General features: G+C 45.9%; 1 protein-coding gene across 2 annotated transcripts in view; it reads right to left on the bottom strand.

Annotated features, from left to right (window-relative positions):
* MYOF (myoferlin) overlaps nucleotides 1-19,446 on the bottom strand; it is a 157,833-nt gene that overhangs the window by 18,918 nt on the left and 119,469 nt on the right. For both annotated transcript variants that reach the window (XM_062214246.1, XM_062214245.1), the window contains 8 exons: nucleotides 18,951-19,112; nucleotides 15,248-15,413; nucleotides 11,308-11,384; nucleotides 8,034-8,045; nucleotides 6,652-6,750; nucleotides 4,422-4,547; nucleotides 2,901-3,056; nucleotides 2,313-2,404 (listed from right to left, as the gene is read on the bottom strand). In XM_062214246.1, coding sequence (XP_062070230.1) covers nucleotides 2,313-2,404; nucleotides 2,901-3,056; nucleotides 4,422-4,547; nucleotides 6,652-6,750; nucleotides 8,034-8,045; nucleotides 11,308-11,384; nucleotides 15,248-15,413; nucleotides 18,951-19,112 — 890 coding nt within the window. The remainder of the gene's footprint in view (nucleotides 1-2,312; nucleotides 2,405-2,900; nucleotides 3,057-4,421; nucleotides 4,548-6,651; nucleotides 6,751-8,033; nucleotides 8,046-11,307; nucleotides 11,385-15,247; nucleotides 15,414-18,950; nucleotides 19,113-19,446) is intronic.

The following is a 19,446-nucleotide window of genomic DNA, read 5'->3' as shown; positions in this document are numbered from 1 at the left end:
GGCCTTGGGCCCTTCAAGCTTTCCTACCGAGTATGCATTAAAATGCAAACACGTCTGACTTGGAGATAAACGATCACGGGTACTTTGGGCAGCAGGTGAGCAATGTGGCCCACAGGGTGCTAAGGTACCAGGATCAGCTTGACACGGGCAGGGTTTGGGGTCTGACTTTGAACTTTGTACAGAGGCACCAGTCCCATAGTAGGTGCTCCATGAATTTCATTCAAAGAGAAACCAAGAGAGACCGCCTCTCTCCCTGTACTTCACCCCTTCTCCTTGCACTCTGGAATATACGGAGCCAGGAATGTTGAGCTGTTTGAGCAGAGTGGGGTGTCTGACCACAGGGCTTTGCGAAAAAGCATCCAGGTATCTCCTCGACAAATCCTAGGATGACTTCTCTGGGCTGGGCGGAGGCCTGCGGAAGGCAGGTGGCCAGCTAAGAAGAGGTGGTTGAGTCATGATCACCCCGAAGCCCCATACACACCTGCCCCATGACATTCTGTTATTGGTCTAAGATTCCATGGGGATCTTACACAAGGCATGAGAATACCTCACTGGGCAATATCTGCCCCTTGAGAACAAGAATTCTTTGGTCAAGTGGCCTCTGCATCTCTTAGCTTCACCCTGCGGGCCGAGGGGATGTCTGCCTGCCCGTCCAACAGCCACTGGTCCAGCAGAGCCTGGTGGCATCACTTGCTCCTAACACTGCTCACTGGCTCCAAGCAAGACTTTTCCTGCCACTTCATGAAGCTCGCGCTCGGCTCCTCTGAGGCCAGTGATTCAGACACGGCCGCCTTCCTCCCTCCGAAGCTGGCTCTCCCTGCTTCCCTGGCTCCCTCACATGGAGCCCTCCTTCCTGCCCTGCGTGCCTTTTCCTGTCTAGACCTCAGGGCTGGATCAGCCAAAGAGAAGGAGAACACTCACGCTGCTGTGCCAGGGGATTACTTCCTCCCTGGCCTGGCACGTGGCCTCGGGTGTGCGTGCATGCCCAGGGGACCCGTGAGCAGGTGGTCTCATGTGCACACGTGTTACCGTGTGTGCGAATGGTATGTGCAAACCCAAGAGGCTTTGACTGACAAAGACTTGTACGACTTTCTAGACTCTCTCCATACACATAGACACACACACACAAGCCAGAGAGCGAGCGAGTTAGCATGGGCAAGATAATAAGGCCAGAAATATAAATGCAGGCCACACAGCAAACAAGAACATCATGTTCCCAACTTAGCAAGCTTCTGGGGAAATAAGGCCATTTTCACAAATGTTTCGGACAAAGAACATTTCTCTACAGGTGATGGGTTTGCCATGAACAGGAAGTATTGCCAAGGGTTTTGGAAAGACCTGGGGCTTGGAGTCAGAACTTCTGCTAAAGTTTGGCTCTACCACTTAGTAGGCTCTGCTCTCCTGGCTCCGGGCTGCTGATCCTTTCCCTGCCCAGCGAACACACTCAACATGGAGACTGCTCAAGCCACAAGGACACTGGGTCAGATGGCCTGGGGCTTGGATCTGACCAGGTTTATTAGGCACTGGTTCTCTCTGTGCCTCTGTTTCCTTGGATGTAGAATGAGGGTAATAGGACTTTAGAGTTGTGAGATGTTTTACATAAACAACACAGCCCAGTGTCTGCACACAGTAGATGCTCAACAAACACAGGCTAGTACTGACCATGGAAGCAATTTCTAGCTGGAAGATGCTGGCCCTACCTCCAGATCATTGGATTTGGGTGCCTGGGACGGTTCTGATGAGAGAAATCTAACAGTCTAGAGATGCATCCCAAGTTGTAACTGCAAAGGAAGTGAGGCTATTTCAAGAACCTTCGGGAACAGAAGCCTGGTGGGGCAGGGCACCCTGAACTTGTCACTTTCTGTCCCTCTGTGGTTTGGGTAAAAGACTTGATTATAGATTCAGTGGATTCAAATATGCCTGCAAACAGGGCACAAATGGGATTCTGGAAGTGAGAACAGCGTTTCGCTACAGTGAAGCCCCTCTTCCTCTTGCAGGGACCCCACAAGCTTCTCCCACCCAGGGGCCTTTAACCACCCTGTCCCCCTACCCTCCATGGTTCCAGAGCAAATCCCCCCTGCAGAGAAACCCATGCCATGACTCATTCCTGGCGCTTCTCGCTTCCATCCCGTATTTGTGCATTACAACTACCTTTTATTCACCTTTACTATTCCCTCCTCTCGATTAGAAAGAACATTTGTCAAGTATGTGATAAGTTTTCAGAGCCCTGAAAGGGCTGGGCCCACAGAACACCCTTACTACACATTCCCTGGAAACATCAAGACAAAAAACCATCGAAAAATGTACGTTACCTGCCAAAAACTGGGTTGAGAGTGTTGGGAATGTAGTGGTCTCGGTCCTCAATTACTTTTTTGCCCAGTGTTATTTTTATGTAAGGGTCACACTGCAGGGAAAAGACAGGAGGGGATGTTATGGCGTCTGAAGGGTGCAAGTTCAAGTCAAGCGCCGGGACAGACTCGGCTTACTTCCGCCCATTCCCAGTAAGGCAGCCATCACGGCACCTGGGCACCCCAGAGGAGCTCTGAGCCACGGTGCCTGCTGGTGGCAGGCGGCCAGCGGGCTTTCAGAGCAGTGTGTGGGTTCAGAGGCTGGGGTGGGGGTGGGGGAGCTCTGCTGGCGCTGGCAGGGGGACTGTAGCAAATCTCCGCCCAGGTCACATCTGTAAATTGAGAAGGATGAACCAACCAGAGGCCCTTAAGCCCGTAAGCTCAGAGATAAATCCCCATGGGGACAGTCCTCCTGAACCCATTGTTTTGATAGAGTATCTTTCCTCTAGCAAGATAACAGACGCCCAGAAAGAAAGAAAGAACGTGACAATTACCAGGCTGATGACTGTAATTATCTTGCTACAGGAGAAGGCCCCACACCCAAAGTCTTACCAGGCCATTGTTGTCCTGGGGCTGGAGCTGTAAGCCTTGAACAATGTAGATCCTCACTGTGCATTCCTGAGGGACGCTGTCAGGCAGTTCCCGAAACTGCCGGGGAGGGGCTGGCACGCTGGGGTCATCCGACAGTGGGTAGATTCGGAAGGAGCCCTAAGAGAGAGGCGCACAGACGGTGGGTGGCACTGCCCTCCTCCCCGGGGACACTTGCAGGGTTGGGCCATGGAGGGCCACCTGTGCAAAAAGAAACTGCGCTCTGTGTAGGGCGAGGGAGGTGATAATAAAGTAATCCTGAGAGGTGACAAGAGGCCCAGGCAGATGACAGGGGCTTGGGCCACGGGCTGCGGAGGTGGTGGTGAGAAGGAATGAAATTCTGCATATTGTTTGAAAATACGAATACAAGTAATTACTTTTAAATCGAATGAAGCACTAAGGGTGAGTCAGTTCCCTTTTCCCGCTCCACCCCTGTGTACCCTCTCCCACTCCCAGGCAAACTCCTTCAGTCTCAGCTGAAAGGTACCACTTCTTCCAGGAAGCCTCCCTGCTTGCTCCTGGCGGGGTATGTCTCTTGCGTGCTTTCCTCTAAGCCAACACGCACTGCCTGCATTGAAGTGGCCTGTTCATTGACTGTTCCCTCACTAGACGGCCAGTGAGAGCGCCTCCTGCAGTCTTATCATTGGGTGGACAACTGCCCCTCCGCGGGTCGTGTCTGCTATCCGCAAAGAATTAGGAAGGTGCTGTACCTGCGGCGGCTCTGCCCAGTGCAGCTGGAAGGGGAGGCGGTCACAACACAGAGACTGACCACGTGAAAGGTGCTTTCAGAACAGCCCGAGCCAGACCTGCGGGGACCCAGGGCCCCCCGGGAGTCACGCTGCCTGAAGCAACCAGGGTGCTCTGAGTGTGACATTTCAGCTGGCGTTTAAAGAACGCGGAGGACTTTGTCAGGCCACATGGCGGTAAGGCAGGGCATCCAGGGACGGGAGAGGAGCCGGTCCCAGGGCTCCGAGGTGTGAGAGGACGAGGCATGTGTGGGGCGGGGTGTGGAGGTTGCGGGAGGGGCAGGGGGTGGCGTGTCCCTGGGAAATGCCGGCTCTGCCTGTGGGAGGAAGGAGCTGGGACTTGTCCCAGTGGAAACCCAAGTGAGGTCTTTTAGGAGTCAGGACACAGGATCCGAGCTGGTTGCATGGAGGGTGGACCGGATGGGAGGAAAGAGGACCAGGCTGTCACAGTGATCCTGCTGCAGGCCTGGGTGGGGTGGCAGGGCGGAGAGGAGGAGCGGCTGGTGACAGGATAAATCTGCAGGACTGGAGATTGGCTGGCACGAGCCGGGAGGGAGGAGGAGACCCTGGGAAGAGCCTGAGGGACCTTCCCCACCCCCCATTACCTTTCCACTCCAACACTTTCTAGCAAGTGTTGGCGCTCAGAGGGCGTGCCCCTGCCCCAGAGCTCAGTTGTCCTGGATTGCAGCTCTGTACAGGTGGATCTTACCCAGGAGAAGCACACACACACTGAACTCACCTTAAACTCTCCCACCACAGAGGGATCTTCATTCTCGTCTGACTTGCCTCGGTACAACTTGAACGTATCAGAGAAGTCGGTCAGGCCCTCAAATTCCGCCACGTGCTCCAGTTCACAATTGTATATCTGAAAATCAGCAGCAGAGCTTTCATTTCTTATTCAAATGCAGACAGTGTCTAAAATCACAAGGGCTGACGAGTCTAAGGGAGGGGTGAGGATGTGCATGGGGGAGCAGGAGTCCTCTTGTTTCTGGCAGGAGTGCAGAATGGTGATCACTTAGGAGAGTCCCTGCAGTTTCTTATGGAGTTCAATATCCACCTTTGCTACAATCCAGAAATCACATATTTAGCAAGAGAAATGAACGCATCTGAGTGGTGTAAGAATGTCCATAGCGGCGGATGGATAATTGTAGGAGGTGCACACCATGGAATTATTACTCAGCAATAAAAAGGGATGGCCACCGTTACACACAACAACATGTTGAGTGTCAGCTCTACATGTGGGGCTAAAGAATGCCAGACCTAAAGAGAATGCACCCTGAGGTCTTTGGCATAAGGTATGAGAACAGGTGCACCAATCTACGGTGATCCAACTCAAACCCCGGGCCGCCCCTGGGAGCCAACAGTTCTGCAAAAGTGACTGGCACAGAGAAGTTTTCTGTGGTGATGAAAATATACATTTTATTTATTTTTTTATTTTTGACAGGCAGAGTGGATAGTGAGAGAGAGACAGAGAGAAAGGTCTTCCTTTTTGCCGTTGGTTCACCCTCCACTGGCCGCTGTGGCCAGCACACCGTGCTGATCCAAAGCCAGGAGCCAGGTGCTTCTCGTCATCTCCCATGCAGGTGCAGGGCCCAAGCACTTGGGCCATCCTCCACTGCACTCCCGGGCCTCAGCAGAGAGCTGGCCTGGAAGAGGGGCAACCAGGACAGAATCCGGCGCCCCGACCGGGACCAGAACCCGGTGTGCCGGTGCCACAGGCAGAGGATTAGCCTATTGAGCCATGGCGCTGGCCAAAAATATTCTTTTTTAAAAAAGGTATTTATTTGAAAAGCAGAATGGCAGAGAAAATGAGAGAGCGAGAGAGAGCGAGAGCGAGACAGAGAATCTTCCATCTGCTAATTTATTCCCAAAATGGCTGCAAAAATCAGGGCTAGTCCAGGCTGAGGCAGGAGCCAGGAACTCCATCTGGGTCTCTTGTATGGGTGGCAGGAGCCCAAGCACTTGGGCCATCTTCTGTTGCCTCCCTAGGAGCATTAGCAGGGAGCTGGATCAGAAGGGGAGCAGCCGGGACTCCAACAAGCACAATGGCAATGTTTTTTGTCTTGTTTGTGTCCACTGTTTATATAGGTGTATACAATTATCAAAATCCATTGAATGGATCACTTTATTGCATATAAGTTATGCTCCTATAAAAAAAAAAAAACAGAAAAAGGGAAGAGGAAGAAGGATACAGCAGCAAGGTGGGGAGAGAGGAAGAGGAAAAAGTATGGAAGGGATCTAACAGTCCAGTTTGGCCATTTTGTTCTTTATATGCTGGGGTTTCTTGACCTACATTCAGATGTTAGGGCTATCACATGAAAGAATGTGAGTTTTCCATTTTGAGGGGACAATTTCAATGACTAGCTAGTTCTCACTGAATTCTTGTCCTATACATTGTTCTGAAAGCTTTAGCATTTGATTCAATCAAGTGCATTACAAACCAAACACCTGAATGGAGAATTGAAAACTCAGAACGTTAACAAAGGTCACGGATAGCCTGCCTTGCCTAGCTCTGTAGCTTGCCTTCGTGCTAGGCACCCATGCCCAGCTGTGATTTTACTCTGCATATGTGTGCTAGAATCGACTTTTCAACTGGGGAAACTGATCTCTGTACAGAAGACTGGGTGAAGCACGCTGGCATCTCATAACGTTCTGCAAAGAGCACCATGACATCCGGGCCTCCCTGAGTCAAACAGGACAGTGGTTGGCTTAGTTCGTGTAGTGCCACCATTCCCATCCCTGCGCCAGGTGCCCCAGCCCCACAGTAGCCATCATGTAACCACAGCTCAACAGCTGTCCTCAAGACCCGAGAATCTTCTAGAAGCCAAAACCCATGGCAGGAGGGCTCTCCAGGAGGCCAGAGGTTTTCCTGTCCTTCCCCAGAAGCACCGTGAAGGCTTTTTAGCTCTGCCTGGGGTCAGTTTCATGAATGTTGATTCTGCTGCCCACACCAGTCTAAGTCCGGGTACCTTGAGTTTGGAATAGCCCTTCTGAATGTATTGTCCACATTTTTCATGTTCCCCCGAGGAAGCATAAAATTTACTCCACCAGTCAACGATTTCTTCCTCCTACAGACATGTCAAAATGGAAACATTTTTAGTGATGAGATGGATTTCCAAGCTATGCAGGAAAACTGCTAGGTAATAGCAGTTCTCTGACCTGTTATCGGCGAGATTATACATGGGGCTTTTGTTTACATGGGTGATGGACAGAATGTTCATAATTCTTCTGCTCAGAAACTAGAAGCGAAATGATCATCCTCCACCCATGAAATGTATTTGGCATTAATGGCCACAGCTGTTCTAGGTGACTTTTACATTCTATAAACAGTCTATTAATTTGTCTGCTTTGACTTTTTTTTTTTTACCCAATTGAGTTGATATTTATGTAAACAAATGAAATATAATACCTCCAATATATGTTTTCTACTATCATTTTCTTAGCCCTTTTAACCAGCAATGAATTCTAATACAAAGCTCACTAAGCTAAGAGTTGGAAAAAGAGGATCCAATTCAAGATGCAGCCTTGTTAGAAGCCACACTGGTTTGGGAAAGTTGTTGATCTCTGAGCCTTGATTTCTTTTTCCGCTCAATGGGATAACAGCACTACTTACCTCCATCTACATCAGGGGATCATTTTGGGAAACAACTAAGATCATTGGGAGAAAGAGCTTTGAAAATTATACAATGTGAAACAAAGGTAAGGAGTCATGATGGTCCATTTAAACCAGCTGATCCGAACCCATCCTTGAAGATTCAGGCTCAGTAAGTCTGAGGTAAGACATGGGCGTCTAGTTCATGTGTCATGAGTTTCCCAGGTGACTCTAGCACGGAACCAGTGTCAAGAAGCTCTGGTTGTGATGAGTGGTTCTTGGTTGGCCAGAAGGGATAGCATGTTAGTCACTTGAGGAACATTTTCAAATCACGGAAGCCTTCCTGCCCAGATTTATAACCAGAGTCGGTCCTCATCAGACCCATCAATTGCTTATTTGGATGTACTTTGGAAATAGTGATGGAATATTAAGAAAGGCTATTTTTTATTTCTATATTTATGTGTCACAAAGTTGGCAGAAGATATATGAATCTTAAAAGTAGAGCAATGGTGGGAAGTATCACCATGCTCTTAAATGTGTATATATGAAATACATGAAACTTATGTAACTTAAAATTTTAAAAAATTTGCATAAAAAGACAGGATCTTATTACCCTCTTTGTTATACCAAATTGACTCTCATGTTGTAAACCCAAGGCTTTGGAATATACAAGTAGTTATTTTTCCCTTTATAAAGATATATCATTATTAAAAACCATCCTTCCATTCAAAAAAATAGAGGAGTGTGCACAATAGTTACCTTTTCCGTCAGCTGTGCATGCCCACGTACGGTCACGAGGAGAGCAAACCATATCATAGATTACGCGGATATGGAGACCCCATGAAAATTAGATTCAGAGAGAAAGAGAGGAGAAATTATTTCTCATGCATACTTTATCCTTATCAAAATTTTGATGGATTATTTATTCTAGTCAAGATGTTCTCATCATTAAACACACCTTATCAGTTTTTCCTCTGAAAATATGCAAAAGAGTTACACACAGTATCCAAGTGAAAGGCATGGAGGTACCCACATCTTCAATAGCTGGATAATCTCATGGTCTACTAACACAGTGGTCACACGGTGGGGTGGAGTGTGTAGATACTGCTCATCTCTCTATTCCAAACCTTCCATTCCATGTAACTCCTAAAGTGTATTTGCAACTTGTCTTAACTCTCATCCCTTCAATAACTATCCTGTAACTAATTTTGTATGATTAAAATATCATCATGTAGGTGCCTGCTGTTGACTTTTTGCCATGCCTGTGTTATAGCACCAAATAATGCTCATCCATCAAAACTTTTCTAATAAAGGGTATCAAATGTTTTTTATTGGCCAAATCTTTCTTGATGAATGTTTGCATGGGAGAATCCACTCATGATCTCAAAGTACATCCAGAAGATGAGAGAAGGGAGAACTAGAATGTGGGGACTTTACTTTCATCTTGGTACCTGCTGCACCACAAACCAAGGTTGCCCTCAGCAACAGTTTGAAGAAATGCTACCTGGACCTCCTTCATGAAATCCTAATTTCAAGTTCATTTCAAATGTGGGGAGAGAACAATTCTCACTATGAGCTCTTCCCGCAGCTGCTATGCAGGAGGCTCATGGGACTTCTGTGGGTGTTCCTCAGTACGGTCTCGATTGACTTGTTCAGTACAAGAGAATTGCCCAGAGAGGCCGAGAGACAGACAGATGTGTCAATTCTTTCTATTAGATTCATTCCAATGCTGGATTAAGGGTTACATAGTTGAGATTTTGGAGAGAAGGATTTTACACCAAAAATACTTTCACGTTCTCAGTGGTTCCTGAATTCAGATTTTTAGAATCTGTTTATTCATATCTATTTTCCAGCTATTCAAAACCACTTCAAAAAAATGATGGTTCATGACTTAAAAAGCATTACTCAAGACAAGATGCTGACTTTAAGTTTTGGGATTCACATGGGAAAATTTATTCATGCCTATTTCACGTGGAAAAGTAACCAAAGCAACTGTTGTGACTTACTATATTATACCCAATAGTGAACTTATGATAGCAAATCATTAAATGCTTCAGGAGATTCTCCTTTCCTTAGAATGACGATAGTCAACCTTGTTTAAAGAGGACCATTCACTCCAAAATCTACTAATAGAAAGAATCTGAAAGAAGAAGTCTCTAGACTGAGACCCCACAGTCCCAAGCGCATCATGCATTTTATCATACATACATGCACTGTCGTTGGTGAAGTCATTTTGCTGAGTGCTGTTGACATGCTGCTTAAGCACTGGAATTGGAAGACAGTTGTTGAGATGGCCAGGTAAGAACGTCCGTGTGATCTGGCTAGCACTTGACCAATTTGGCCCTAATATTATTTCTCAGGTTTCTTGTGGTAGCGCTGAGCCCATTTGTTAAGCTCTCCGATGGACGGTCCAGGGCAGTGCCCTAAGTTTCCAGAGCATGACACTCTCATCCAAAGCCACAGCCTTCAAGCCTGCAGCAACAGCATAGATTTGACCCATTCCCTCGGTTTACCCAGCTGCAAGGCCTGAACCGAGTTAGTGGCAATATATTCATTACATGTATATTATATACACATGTAATACAGGACATCAGCAAGCTTGTCATTGGCTCTTCCAAAGTTCAACTCTACTCATTGGATTTTGCATGGATGTGTAAAGTCTACCTTACTGAACAGCGAAACTCAGGTTCTCAGAGGAGATTCCAACCAGCTTTTTTTTTTTTTTTTTTAAATCAATACAGGGCACCTCAACTAGCTATGAAGACAGGAAGTAGATTAAAGTCATTTGTAGAACAGTGGGATTGACGGGTACTACCAACCCAACCCTGCCACATTGCAATGTTAAATTCTACAATGTAAAGTGAATTCTTGAACTGTGTTGCTAGAGTATCCTACCTGTTAACTGCTGATAAAAAAAAAATGGGTGAAAATATTGGCATGGATTGTTTTTTTCTTCTACTTCCTCTCCAATGGTACTTAGGGCTACTGAGTACACAGAAGACGTATAATAATTTATTGACCATGGGAAATGGTAAAACAGGAGGCAGATTACCAAGCAGGATCTTAAACTGCCTTTTTCCAGAGTACTTGTGAAATCTACATAGATGATTTAAAATATATTGTACTTAGCCTTCTCTGACAGGGAATATTTGGGTATGAACTACTCACTGTGACCTACGGTATGGGAAATTAGACGTGGTCATTTATGAGCATGTAGGATTTCCAGAGGTAGACCCAAACACACTGCTGCACAGTGTTGGCTGTGGAGACCCCATTTAACACGGTCCAATTGTTAGTGAGTTTAATGCACTGGGAAGGAAGTAGATGTCTTTAAAGGCACTGTTTATGGACATAACATATTAAAGTGCAATCATGGGCATTGCGGGCCAGCGTGCACATTAAAACATGTTGTGAAAGTTCATCTTCAATGCCAAAAGAAACAGGGAGATATTTGGCATTTTCTTTTTTTCTGGGCTGAGTCTTTTTTTCCCCTTCCTTTTTGCAGAAGTCATTAGGATGGTTTTAAAATAGGGTTCTGAGTATTTCCACCAATTTCTTCATGCCAAAACCACAGGGAATTTGTACACTGACAAATAGGGTCATTAAAAATCTATGACACTTTTGCTTCATGCAAGGATAAAACCTGGCTTGTTGCATGGATCCCTGATCTGAACATTGCAATGCTGTCAGTTTGTAGGCAGAGTGTCTATACCAATGATCTCACACATGCGTACTCACTGGAATTTCTCAGGGAGGTTTGAATACATACCTATATGTTGGATCCTTTCCCTCTTGGGGTGGGGCCTGGGTGTGGTATTATTTAGGATTCCTGGTGACTATTAGTGATAGTTGAGGACTACTAGTCTACTTGATGAGTTCAAGATTTATACTCTTGTCTTTACTTAGTCCATGGAAAATTGGTTTGATGGTGATTATCTTAATTGCAGTGACTGGTTGGTGATTGAATTTACCCAGTGCTTGGACATCTGAGAGATAAAAACTGACAGTTCCAAGGATCAGTTCCGAAGCCTACCTTAGAAGCCAGTAATGGTTTGGTGTCTTCTATCTCAATAATGGTATCCCGGCAGGGGGGAGCAGACATAAGGGAAGCTGCAAGGCAAACAATTTCATAATCTGAGATACTTGGGAAAATACAATGGTAAACTTTCTTCTCCAAGTTCAACAGTCATGGGGTGGATGGTAGAATTTATTCCTGGATGACACTGAAAAAAGAGAACTGCTACCTGAATTTAGAAAATAACCCAACAATTCATCACTTTCCCCAAAATATAACACAGTTTTAGACATTTTTGGGGGGTTTTATGGCTCATTTTTGTTTTGGACAATTAGTCCAGGACCTATATATCAGAAATGCTCCAACAAGAATGTGTCAATTCATGCCTTTAGGGGATACAGAAATGGATTTGTGTATATGGTAACATCTAAAGGAGCCTTCTTAGAATTTGTTTCTATGGCACAGAAAATAAAGAAGAGAAGAGAGGTGAGGCAGGGTGGGGAATTGTATGTTTCAGGTCTGAAATTGCAATGGCTTGTTCCCATAGTACATGGAGAGGGAGAGACACACGCCCCGACTTTATGTACAACTTCCCAAATAGTCATGACTCAGGATTTGGGGTTAGAGCAAGGGGCTCAGGGACAGCCCCTGCGCTCACCAGGTTTGCATCAGCTCCAGGAGGTTCCAAGGTCTTAGATGGGGGTGGATGTGGGGGGCGAGGCCAAGTCTCCCTTTTATTAAAGAGGGCACCAAGAAGTCACATACCCAACAAGGGGCCCAAATCCAGACAGAATGAACTCCACCAAGAGCATAAAGGAAGGGAGGGAAAAAATGATGTTTAGGTGCCTACCACATGCCCATCACTGGCCTAAGCACTTTTACTTACATGATCTCAATCTCTCAATCATCCTATACAGAATGTCCCATCAACCCCCTTTTAAAAACTTCAAAACAAACAAACTGGGGCAGTAGTTGTGGCACAGTGAGTTAAGCTACCACTTGCAACCCTGGCATCCCATGTAAATTCTGTTTCAAGTCCTGGCTGCTCCACTTCCCATTCATCTCCCTGCTAATACACCTGAAGAAAGCCCAAATGCTTAGGTCCCTACTACCCATGTGGGAGACCTGGATGGAGTTCCAGGCTTCTGGCTTCAGCCTGGCCTAAGCCCTGCCATTGTGGCCATTTGGGAAGTGAACCAGCAGATGGGAGATCTTTGTCTCTCCCTCTTTCTATAACTCTGCCAAATAAATAAATAAAATCTTTAAAAAATAACTAAGAAACAAAAACTGAAGCCAAGAGAAAGCCAGTTACTTGCTTTGGATCCAACAGTTAGTACAAAACTATAAGTAATCATCACATCAGAGTTGGAGCAAAGTAGGTGCTCAATAAATATCAGAGAAATGAACAGGGTGACGTTGGCATTTATTGAGCAATGATGATTTGCCAGTTGCCGGGCAGTTTTATATACATGTGGCATGCTCAGACTTGTGAGCAGTCTCTGAACTCCCACAAAAAGTTCTACAAATCCAGACATCGGCAACAATCTGGCAGGTGCAGCCAGATGGTCAGGAATGTGTGAACACCACAGCATTGAAGTTCCCTCATATATCAGCTCTCCACTCTACCATCCCCACATTAAACAAAGCCTAAAGGACAGGATGGAGAGGGCATGGTTATAATGTATATTGCCAACAGTAGGTCAACCGAGGGACACTCCTCAACTTCCACTCTATCACTGGTTTTAAGAAAGTACCAGATTTTTATCTTCTGGAGCTCAGCACCCTTGCCCACAATCCACTTTAATGATAGAGAATCACAAACCAGGAGCCCGCTGCTGTGGGCCCAGCCTGGTCCTGGGCACTAGACCCAAGGAGGTCCATACAAGAGAATCTGCCACAGAGTTTGCAGCATTTGTGTGTGTTTTTTTTTTTTTTTTTAAGATTTTATTTATTTGAAAGACAGTTACAGAGAGAGAGAGAGAGAGAGAGAGAGAGAGAGAGAGGTATTCCATCACTGGGTCACTCCCCAGATGGCTGCAACGGCTGGAGCTGAGCCGATCCGAAGCCAGGAACCAGAAGCTTCTTCCAGGTATCCCATGTGGGTGCAGGGGCCCAAGGACTTGAGCCATCTTCTACTGCTATCCCAGGCCATAGCAGAGAGCTGGATCAGAAGAGGAGCTGCTGTGACCAGAACCAGCACCCCATGGGATGCTGGTGCCTCAGGCCAGGACTTTAACCCGCTGCACCACAGTGCTGGCCCCAGCATTTGTGCTATCCTAGCAATTTCGTGTATTCAAACCAAAGAACTTTTGCTCATGAGAGCAGTAGAAAACATGCTAAGAAATAGGTTCTATGTAGGAAACCCAAATATAACAATTCCTGCAGTTACAAAAATCTTTCTTGTTCTAAAAAAAAAAGTTGCAATATTAGGCACCATCAGTTCAGCACAAAATGTTTTGCATGGGGTATTTCTTGATAAACACATGTAAGGTTTTGCTCAAATGTGATGATGATTTGTTGCCCCCTCTTCTCTGAATTAGGGACACAGGATGTTTAGAGTCACATACTGAACGCATTTCTAAGGCTCAGTGAAATTAATTACAAACCATATGGAAGCTTAAGTGGAACTGGCTACCCCCTGGTGTTTAACTAGAAGGCATCTGTTTCAGTCTTGACGCTATCAAGGATCAGATGAACTGGAAGGGTCTTCCAGTCCTCCACTGGGGTCTAATCTAACGAGTTCAGTGGTCTGGGGTCTTCTACTGATGTGACAGAGCCCCCAGCCCCTAACAGTCCCTGGAACAAGGTATCTAAAAGGATGTAACTATTGAAATGAGTAACAGCAAAACCCTGTATCGTTAGCCATTATTCATTATGGAACTCTAAGCATTATGCAAAGCTCTATCATTTATGTATTAATTATATGACCTAAGGCAATTCATTTAAATTCTTCCTCTAAGGATAACAAGGAAATGTCTTTCAAACTACAGCACAAAATGTTGTGATGTGTTAATGAGGTGGAGCAAAAAATGAGAAGCACTTTGAAATAAAAATCTCTTCCTCCCTCCCTGTATGTGGGGAGGGCTTCCTTGTATTTTCCCCACCAAAATATTTACCATACCACTCTGCTATGGCCCATTTCCTTTTCTTCCCTGCTGGGTTCTTGCTCTGTGGGTGGCTTGGTCCCTTCTGTGCCCTAAACATCTAGAATGGTACATGGTATTCAGTGAGTGATCAATAATATACAGCTGGGGCCAGCATTATGGCATAGCCAGTAAAGCTGCCACCTGTAGCACCAGCATCCACATGGGCATCAGTTCATGTCCTGGCTACTCCACTTCCGGTCCAGCTCCCTGCAGTGGCTTGGGAAAAGCAGCGGAAGATGGCCCAAGTGTTTGGGCCCCTGCCACTCATGTGGGAGACCTGGATGAAGCTCCTGGCTCTTGGCTCAGCCCTAGCCATTGTGGCTATCTGGGGAGTATACAAGTGGATGGAAATTTTCTCTCTCTCTCAGTCTGTCTCTCCCTTTAATTCTGGCTTACAAAATAAGTAAATAAATCTTTAAAAAAATAATCATTTGTGGAAGGCTGAAGGCAATTACTTCTTCCTTATTTCTCATGTGGGTATAGCTCTCCTTGCATTTCTAGGCAGCTTACTAAAAGATAAATAGGAAAATCTCATGAAGCACTTAATGTTTCTTGCACAGAGTTCTTGTGTTCATCCAGGAGCCAAACATTTCAGAAGGTAATGGCCTGAGCCTTGGGACTCCCCACACTATGCCAGAATTGCAGCCTCACTCCGCCACTTACAGCTCTGTCACCTGGGAAGAGTCTACTGTAAATAAAACTCTTTGCTCTTCTGTAAAATCTGGACACTGAAGACTTCCCTTGGGAAGGTTTGGGAGGATTCAATCGGATGTGTGCAAAAAGGCCTGGAATGTTACAGACTTGCGTTTTACCTTTCAGCTGTGGCACGATATCCTCCTTCCCGGCGTAAGGATCACAGCGAAAGCGGTCCAGGCGGTCGATGGTACACTGGCCAACCACGGGCTTCCGTCCAAACTGCCTGTGGTCGATGACCTTGATCACCAGCGGAGGCATGTACAGTTCCTCCTTGGGCAGCAACTGGGAGTCATGATGGTAGGTGTCATTTCTCTTTTTACAAGATCTGAGGACAGCAACTTTACTAATAAATTCCCCAAGGTGGAACCCAGATTCTTTTTGTCCAACTGGCGATAGCCCAGGGGACTCACAATGAGTGGCTGAGTAACTTTTGCCCTAGGCAAGTGGCTCAGTGCTTCACAGCATGAGCTGCCAGCCAGACTGCCTGGCATCAAATCCTGGTCCTGCCACCGTAACTGCAAGACTTAAGGGAGCTTCTCTAATCCCTCTGTGCCCTACTTACCTCATCAACAGTAGTAGGCTTGTTAATATATCGAGGGTCTTCAAAAAGCTTATGGAAAAATGTATATTATGACAAAACTATGCATGTGTTTCCAAATTGTTTGCACTAAAATTAACTTGTACTAATCTGCAATATCATGTCTGAACAGGATCTAGTTTGAGGCACTAAGAAGGATCTGACATCAATGGAAAAGAGCCCCTATTTGGGGCTGGTGTTGTGACACAGCAGATTAATATGCCACAGCCCGTGACCCCAGCATCCCATATCAGAGTGTCAATTTGAGTCCTGGACTTATGACCCAGCTCTCTGGTAATGCACCTGGGAAGACAGCACAAGGTGGCCCAAGTTCTTGGACCTCTGCACCCACATGAGAGACCTCAACGGAGTTCCATGCTCCTGGCCCACCTCCAGCCACCGTGGCCATTTGGAGAGTGAACCAGCAGAGGGAAGATCTTGCTCTCTCTCTGTAACTCAACCTTTCAAATAAACACAATAAATCTTTGAAAGGAAAGAAAAGAGCCCCTATCAGAGCAACATGAATTCTTCTAAGTTTGAAGCAAAAGCATTTAATTTATGGTGAAGCTTAGGTGGGAGAGTACTGAAATCACTGATGCCTTATAAGAAGGTTATGGAGACAATGTTCCAAAGAAATCAGCAGCTGACAAATAAATAACTCATTTTTAGAAGGGAGGAGGTGATGTTGAAGAGGAAGTTTGCCGTGCAGACCATCCACAGTAATTTGTGAAGAAAATATTAACCTTGTTGGTTCTCTAAAAAGGACTGATGGTTAATGGCAGAAATGACCAGAATGCAAGAGACATCCCAATTTTGCCAACTTACATGATTCTGGCTGAAAAATTAAAGTGGGGCCAACTTTCTGCTTAGTAGGTACCAAAACATTTGGGTGGGCCCAAATCAGCTGCGGACAAGAGCAAAGTTTTCAATGGAAACTTTAAACAAGTGGGATGAGATCCTGGGACATCTATTCAAAGAACTGTAGTGAGAGCCGAAACATGGCTTTACCAGTATGGTCCTGAAGACAAAGCACAATCAGAGCAATAGCTACTAAGAGGCAGAAGTGGTCCAGTCAAAAAAAGGAACTGGTCAAGAGCAAAGGTCATGGCATAGGTCTTCAGGATGCTCAAGGCTTTGCCTGTGGACCTTCTCGGGGGCCAACGACAACATTTGCTTATTAGGAGTATGTTTTGAGCAAGTTAGCCAACACTTTAGCAGCCGTATGTGTGGAGAGCCCTTCTCCACCATGACAATTCTGCTCATTCCTCTTATCTTACAAGGGCGGTTTTGCAAAACCTTTGACTGGAAATCATTAGCTCAGGTATCCACCTTACAGTATTGATTTGGCTCCTCATAACTTCTTGTTTCTAAATCCTTAAAAAAAGAAAAAAATATTCCTTAAAGGGCACTCATTTGTCTTCAAATGGCTGGTATCACTACTTACGAAAGTGTCTGGAAGTTGATGGAATATATGTTGAGTATCTGTGGTTTTTCACTGTTATCTTTTAATTGCATGGACTTTTTCCAGTGCCCCTGTACTTGCATGTCAAGTATTTAAAATAGTACCTGGCCTGCAATCCGTGTTCAGTATGCATTAACTCTCGTGAGATGGAATCGGGGTTCTTCACCACTGACCCTAAATTCTGCCTGCACAAGGCTAACAAGCCCAGAATGTTGGTGATCTACTAGCCAAGTCCTGAGCAGAAGTAAGCAATGATCAAGATAAAACTGAACCTTCCATGGAAATAACTGTGGCCGGAAGTCTTGGAGCCCTGGAAGTTCAGTGCCAACATGGGATGCTCATTTTCCTCGACTCCTCTTGGTTCCTGCATGTGAAATTTCATGACCTTGATGTTGCTGCCTGATTAGGGAATCATGGGCTGGCCTAGGGGCCTGCTTGGTGTATCTTACAAGTGAGTTTCTATCTCTCGCCTTACACAGGAATAAAAGCTAGGACTGTCTCAGTGGTTTCCTTGCCTCCTCTTGGGAGGAGGGGAAGCGGTTGGGAGTGAGCAAGCATGGGTGGGGTGGCCCAGGGATAACCACCTTGGGATTCTGACTTGGAGTAGGAGGGTGGCTCCACCTGCAGCATTTTAGGGGGAGATCACAGGGTATGGAGCTGGAAGGACTGAAGCCCAAACTCTGGCCCACTGCTTACTAGTCATATCCTCCGGTGTAAATAGTTAACCTCTTGGCTCCTTCAAAGTGGGTGTAAGAGGGAAGAAAATGTCCTCTCCCCAGGGTTGGAGACGAAATGTCCAGGTCTGAATGCACTGGCACTGAGGCAGAGCTGTTGTGGTCTGGACATGTTCACTGCGTCATAGAAGGGTGGCCTAACACTCACTGTGAGGTTGGATAAATCACTTCCCCGCTTTTGGCCTCAGTTTCCTCATCTGAAAAATGGGAGGTTAAACCTCATGGTCTTGAGAATTCAAGAGCAGTGTTTTGAGGTCACCAGGGGCAGGAAAACGTCTGTGGTGGGGAAAGGAATGGAAGGTTCTAGGCTTTCTACATCTTCAAGCTAAGCAAATGTCTTTATTTTGATCTTCATTATATAGAAGAGTACCATCCCAGGGCACAGCCATGGTTGTTGGGGTCATGGACTCAACGCCCCCAATGGGTTCCTCCACAGAAGCCCCTTCCCCAGATAGCCAGACCTTTTCCAGAGGGTTCTGGTCCCTGTGCATCTTGGAGACTGATTTCAGGTTAATATTTCACCCTCAGGGGTTTGACCAAGAGTTTGGATAGATAGCTGACTAGATGCAAAGTTTACTGGAGAAATAAGTTAAGTATTGCTTATAGATACTTGTGTGTTAGCGAAGTTGTTTGAAGTTTAAAAAAATTAACTTTTTTTTTTTTTTTTAAGTTTTAGAGGCACAGAGAGAGAGAGAGAGAACTCCCACATGCTGGTTAATTTGCAGTGGCCACCACAGATGGGGCTAGGCAAGGCTGAAGCCAGCAGCGGGGAACCCAATCAGATCTGACATGTGGGTGGCAGGGACCATCACTGCTGCCTCTCAGGGTGCACAGTAGCAGGATGCTGGAGCCAGAACTCAAACCCAGGCCCTCTGCAGGCATCCCAAGAGGCATCCTAACCTCTATGCCAAATGGGGATCTGAATCTTTAAGAAATCATTACTACAGCATGGAGATCTAAGAGAGAAAATTCATTGACAATATATTCATATTTCAAATACAACTCTATTCAACACACATGGACAGTTACATAGACTGATACTGTACCACTTTCATGAAGAGAACAGAACTTGGAAAGTTGGGCGTCTTCTTAAGGTTTTTGATCACCACCGATTCTACCCTTTCCCCTCCACACTCCACAATGAGACTGGGGGATGTGACAGAAGCCATCTGGTAGTTTTTCATGTTTCTGAGGCCCCAAGCTAGAATCTAAGAAAACAATTTAAAGATAAGGGATGGGAAGCCAGCATACTAAAAGTAATATTCAAAAGGAAAAATTCTTTCTTGATAACTGGTGAAGTCTTTAAGGTTGATTTGAACAGCTTTACCTAAAATATCTGGGAATGTGACCCTAGAAAGTCTGGAGGCCAAGCAGAATGGGGTTTTGTCCCTTTCTCCTTCCTGAGCCACTATAAGGGCAGAGCAGTTAAGAACACAGGGCCCAAATCCTGCCTGTGCTACAGACCAGCTAGGAGAACACCCATAAGAGAATTACACTGTCCATGCCCCATCCTGCAAATAGGACTCACAGAATTATCTAGCA

Source organism: Lepus europaeus, chromosome 17 (genome assembly GCF_033115175.1).
Source record: "Lepus europaeus isolate LE1 chromosome 17, mLepTim1.pri, whole genome shotgun sequence".
Classification (NCBI taxonomy): domain Eukaryota; kingdom Metazoa; phylum Chordata; class Mammalia; order Lagomorpha; family Leporidae; genus Lepus; species Lepus europaeus.
Note: the sequence above shows the minus strand (reverse complement) of the source record. Positions and strands in the feature narration are given on the sequence as shown.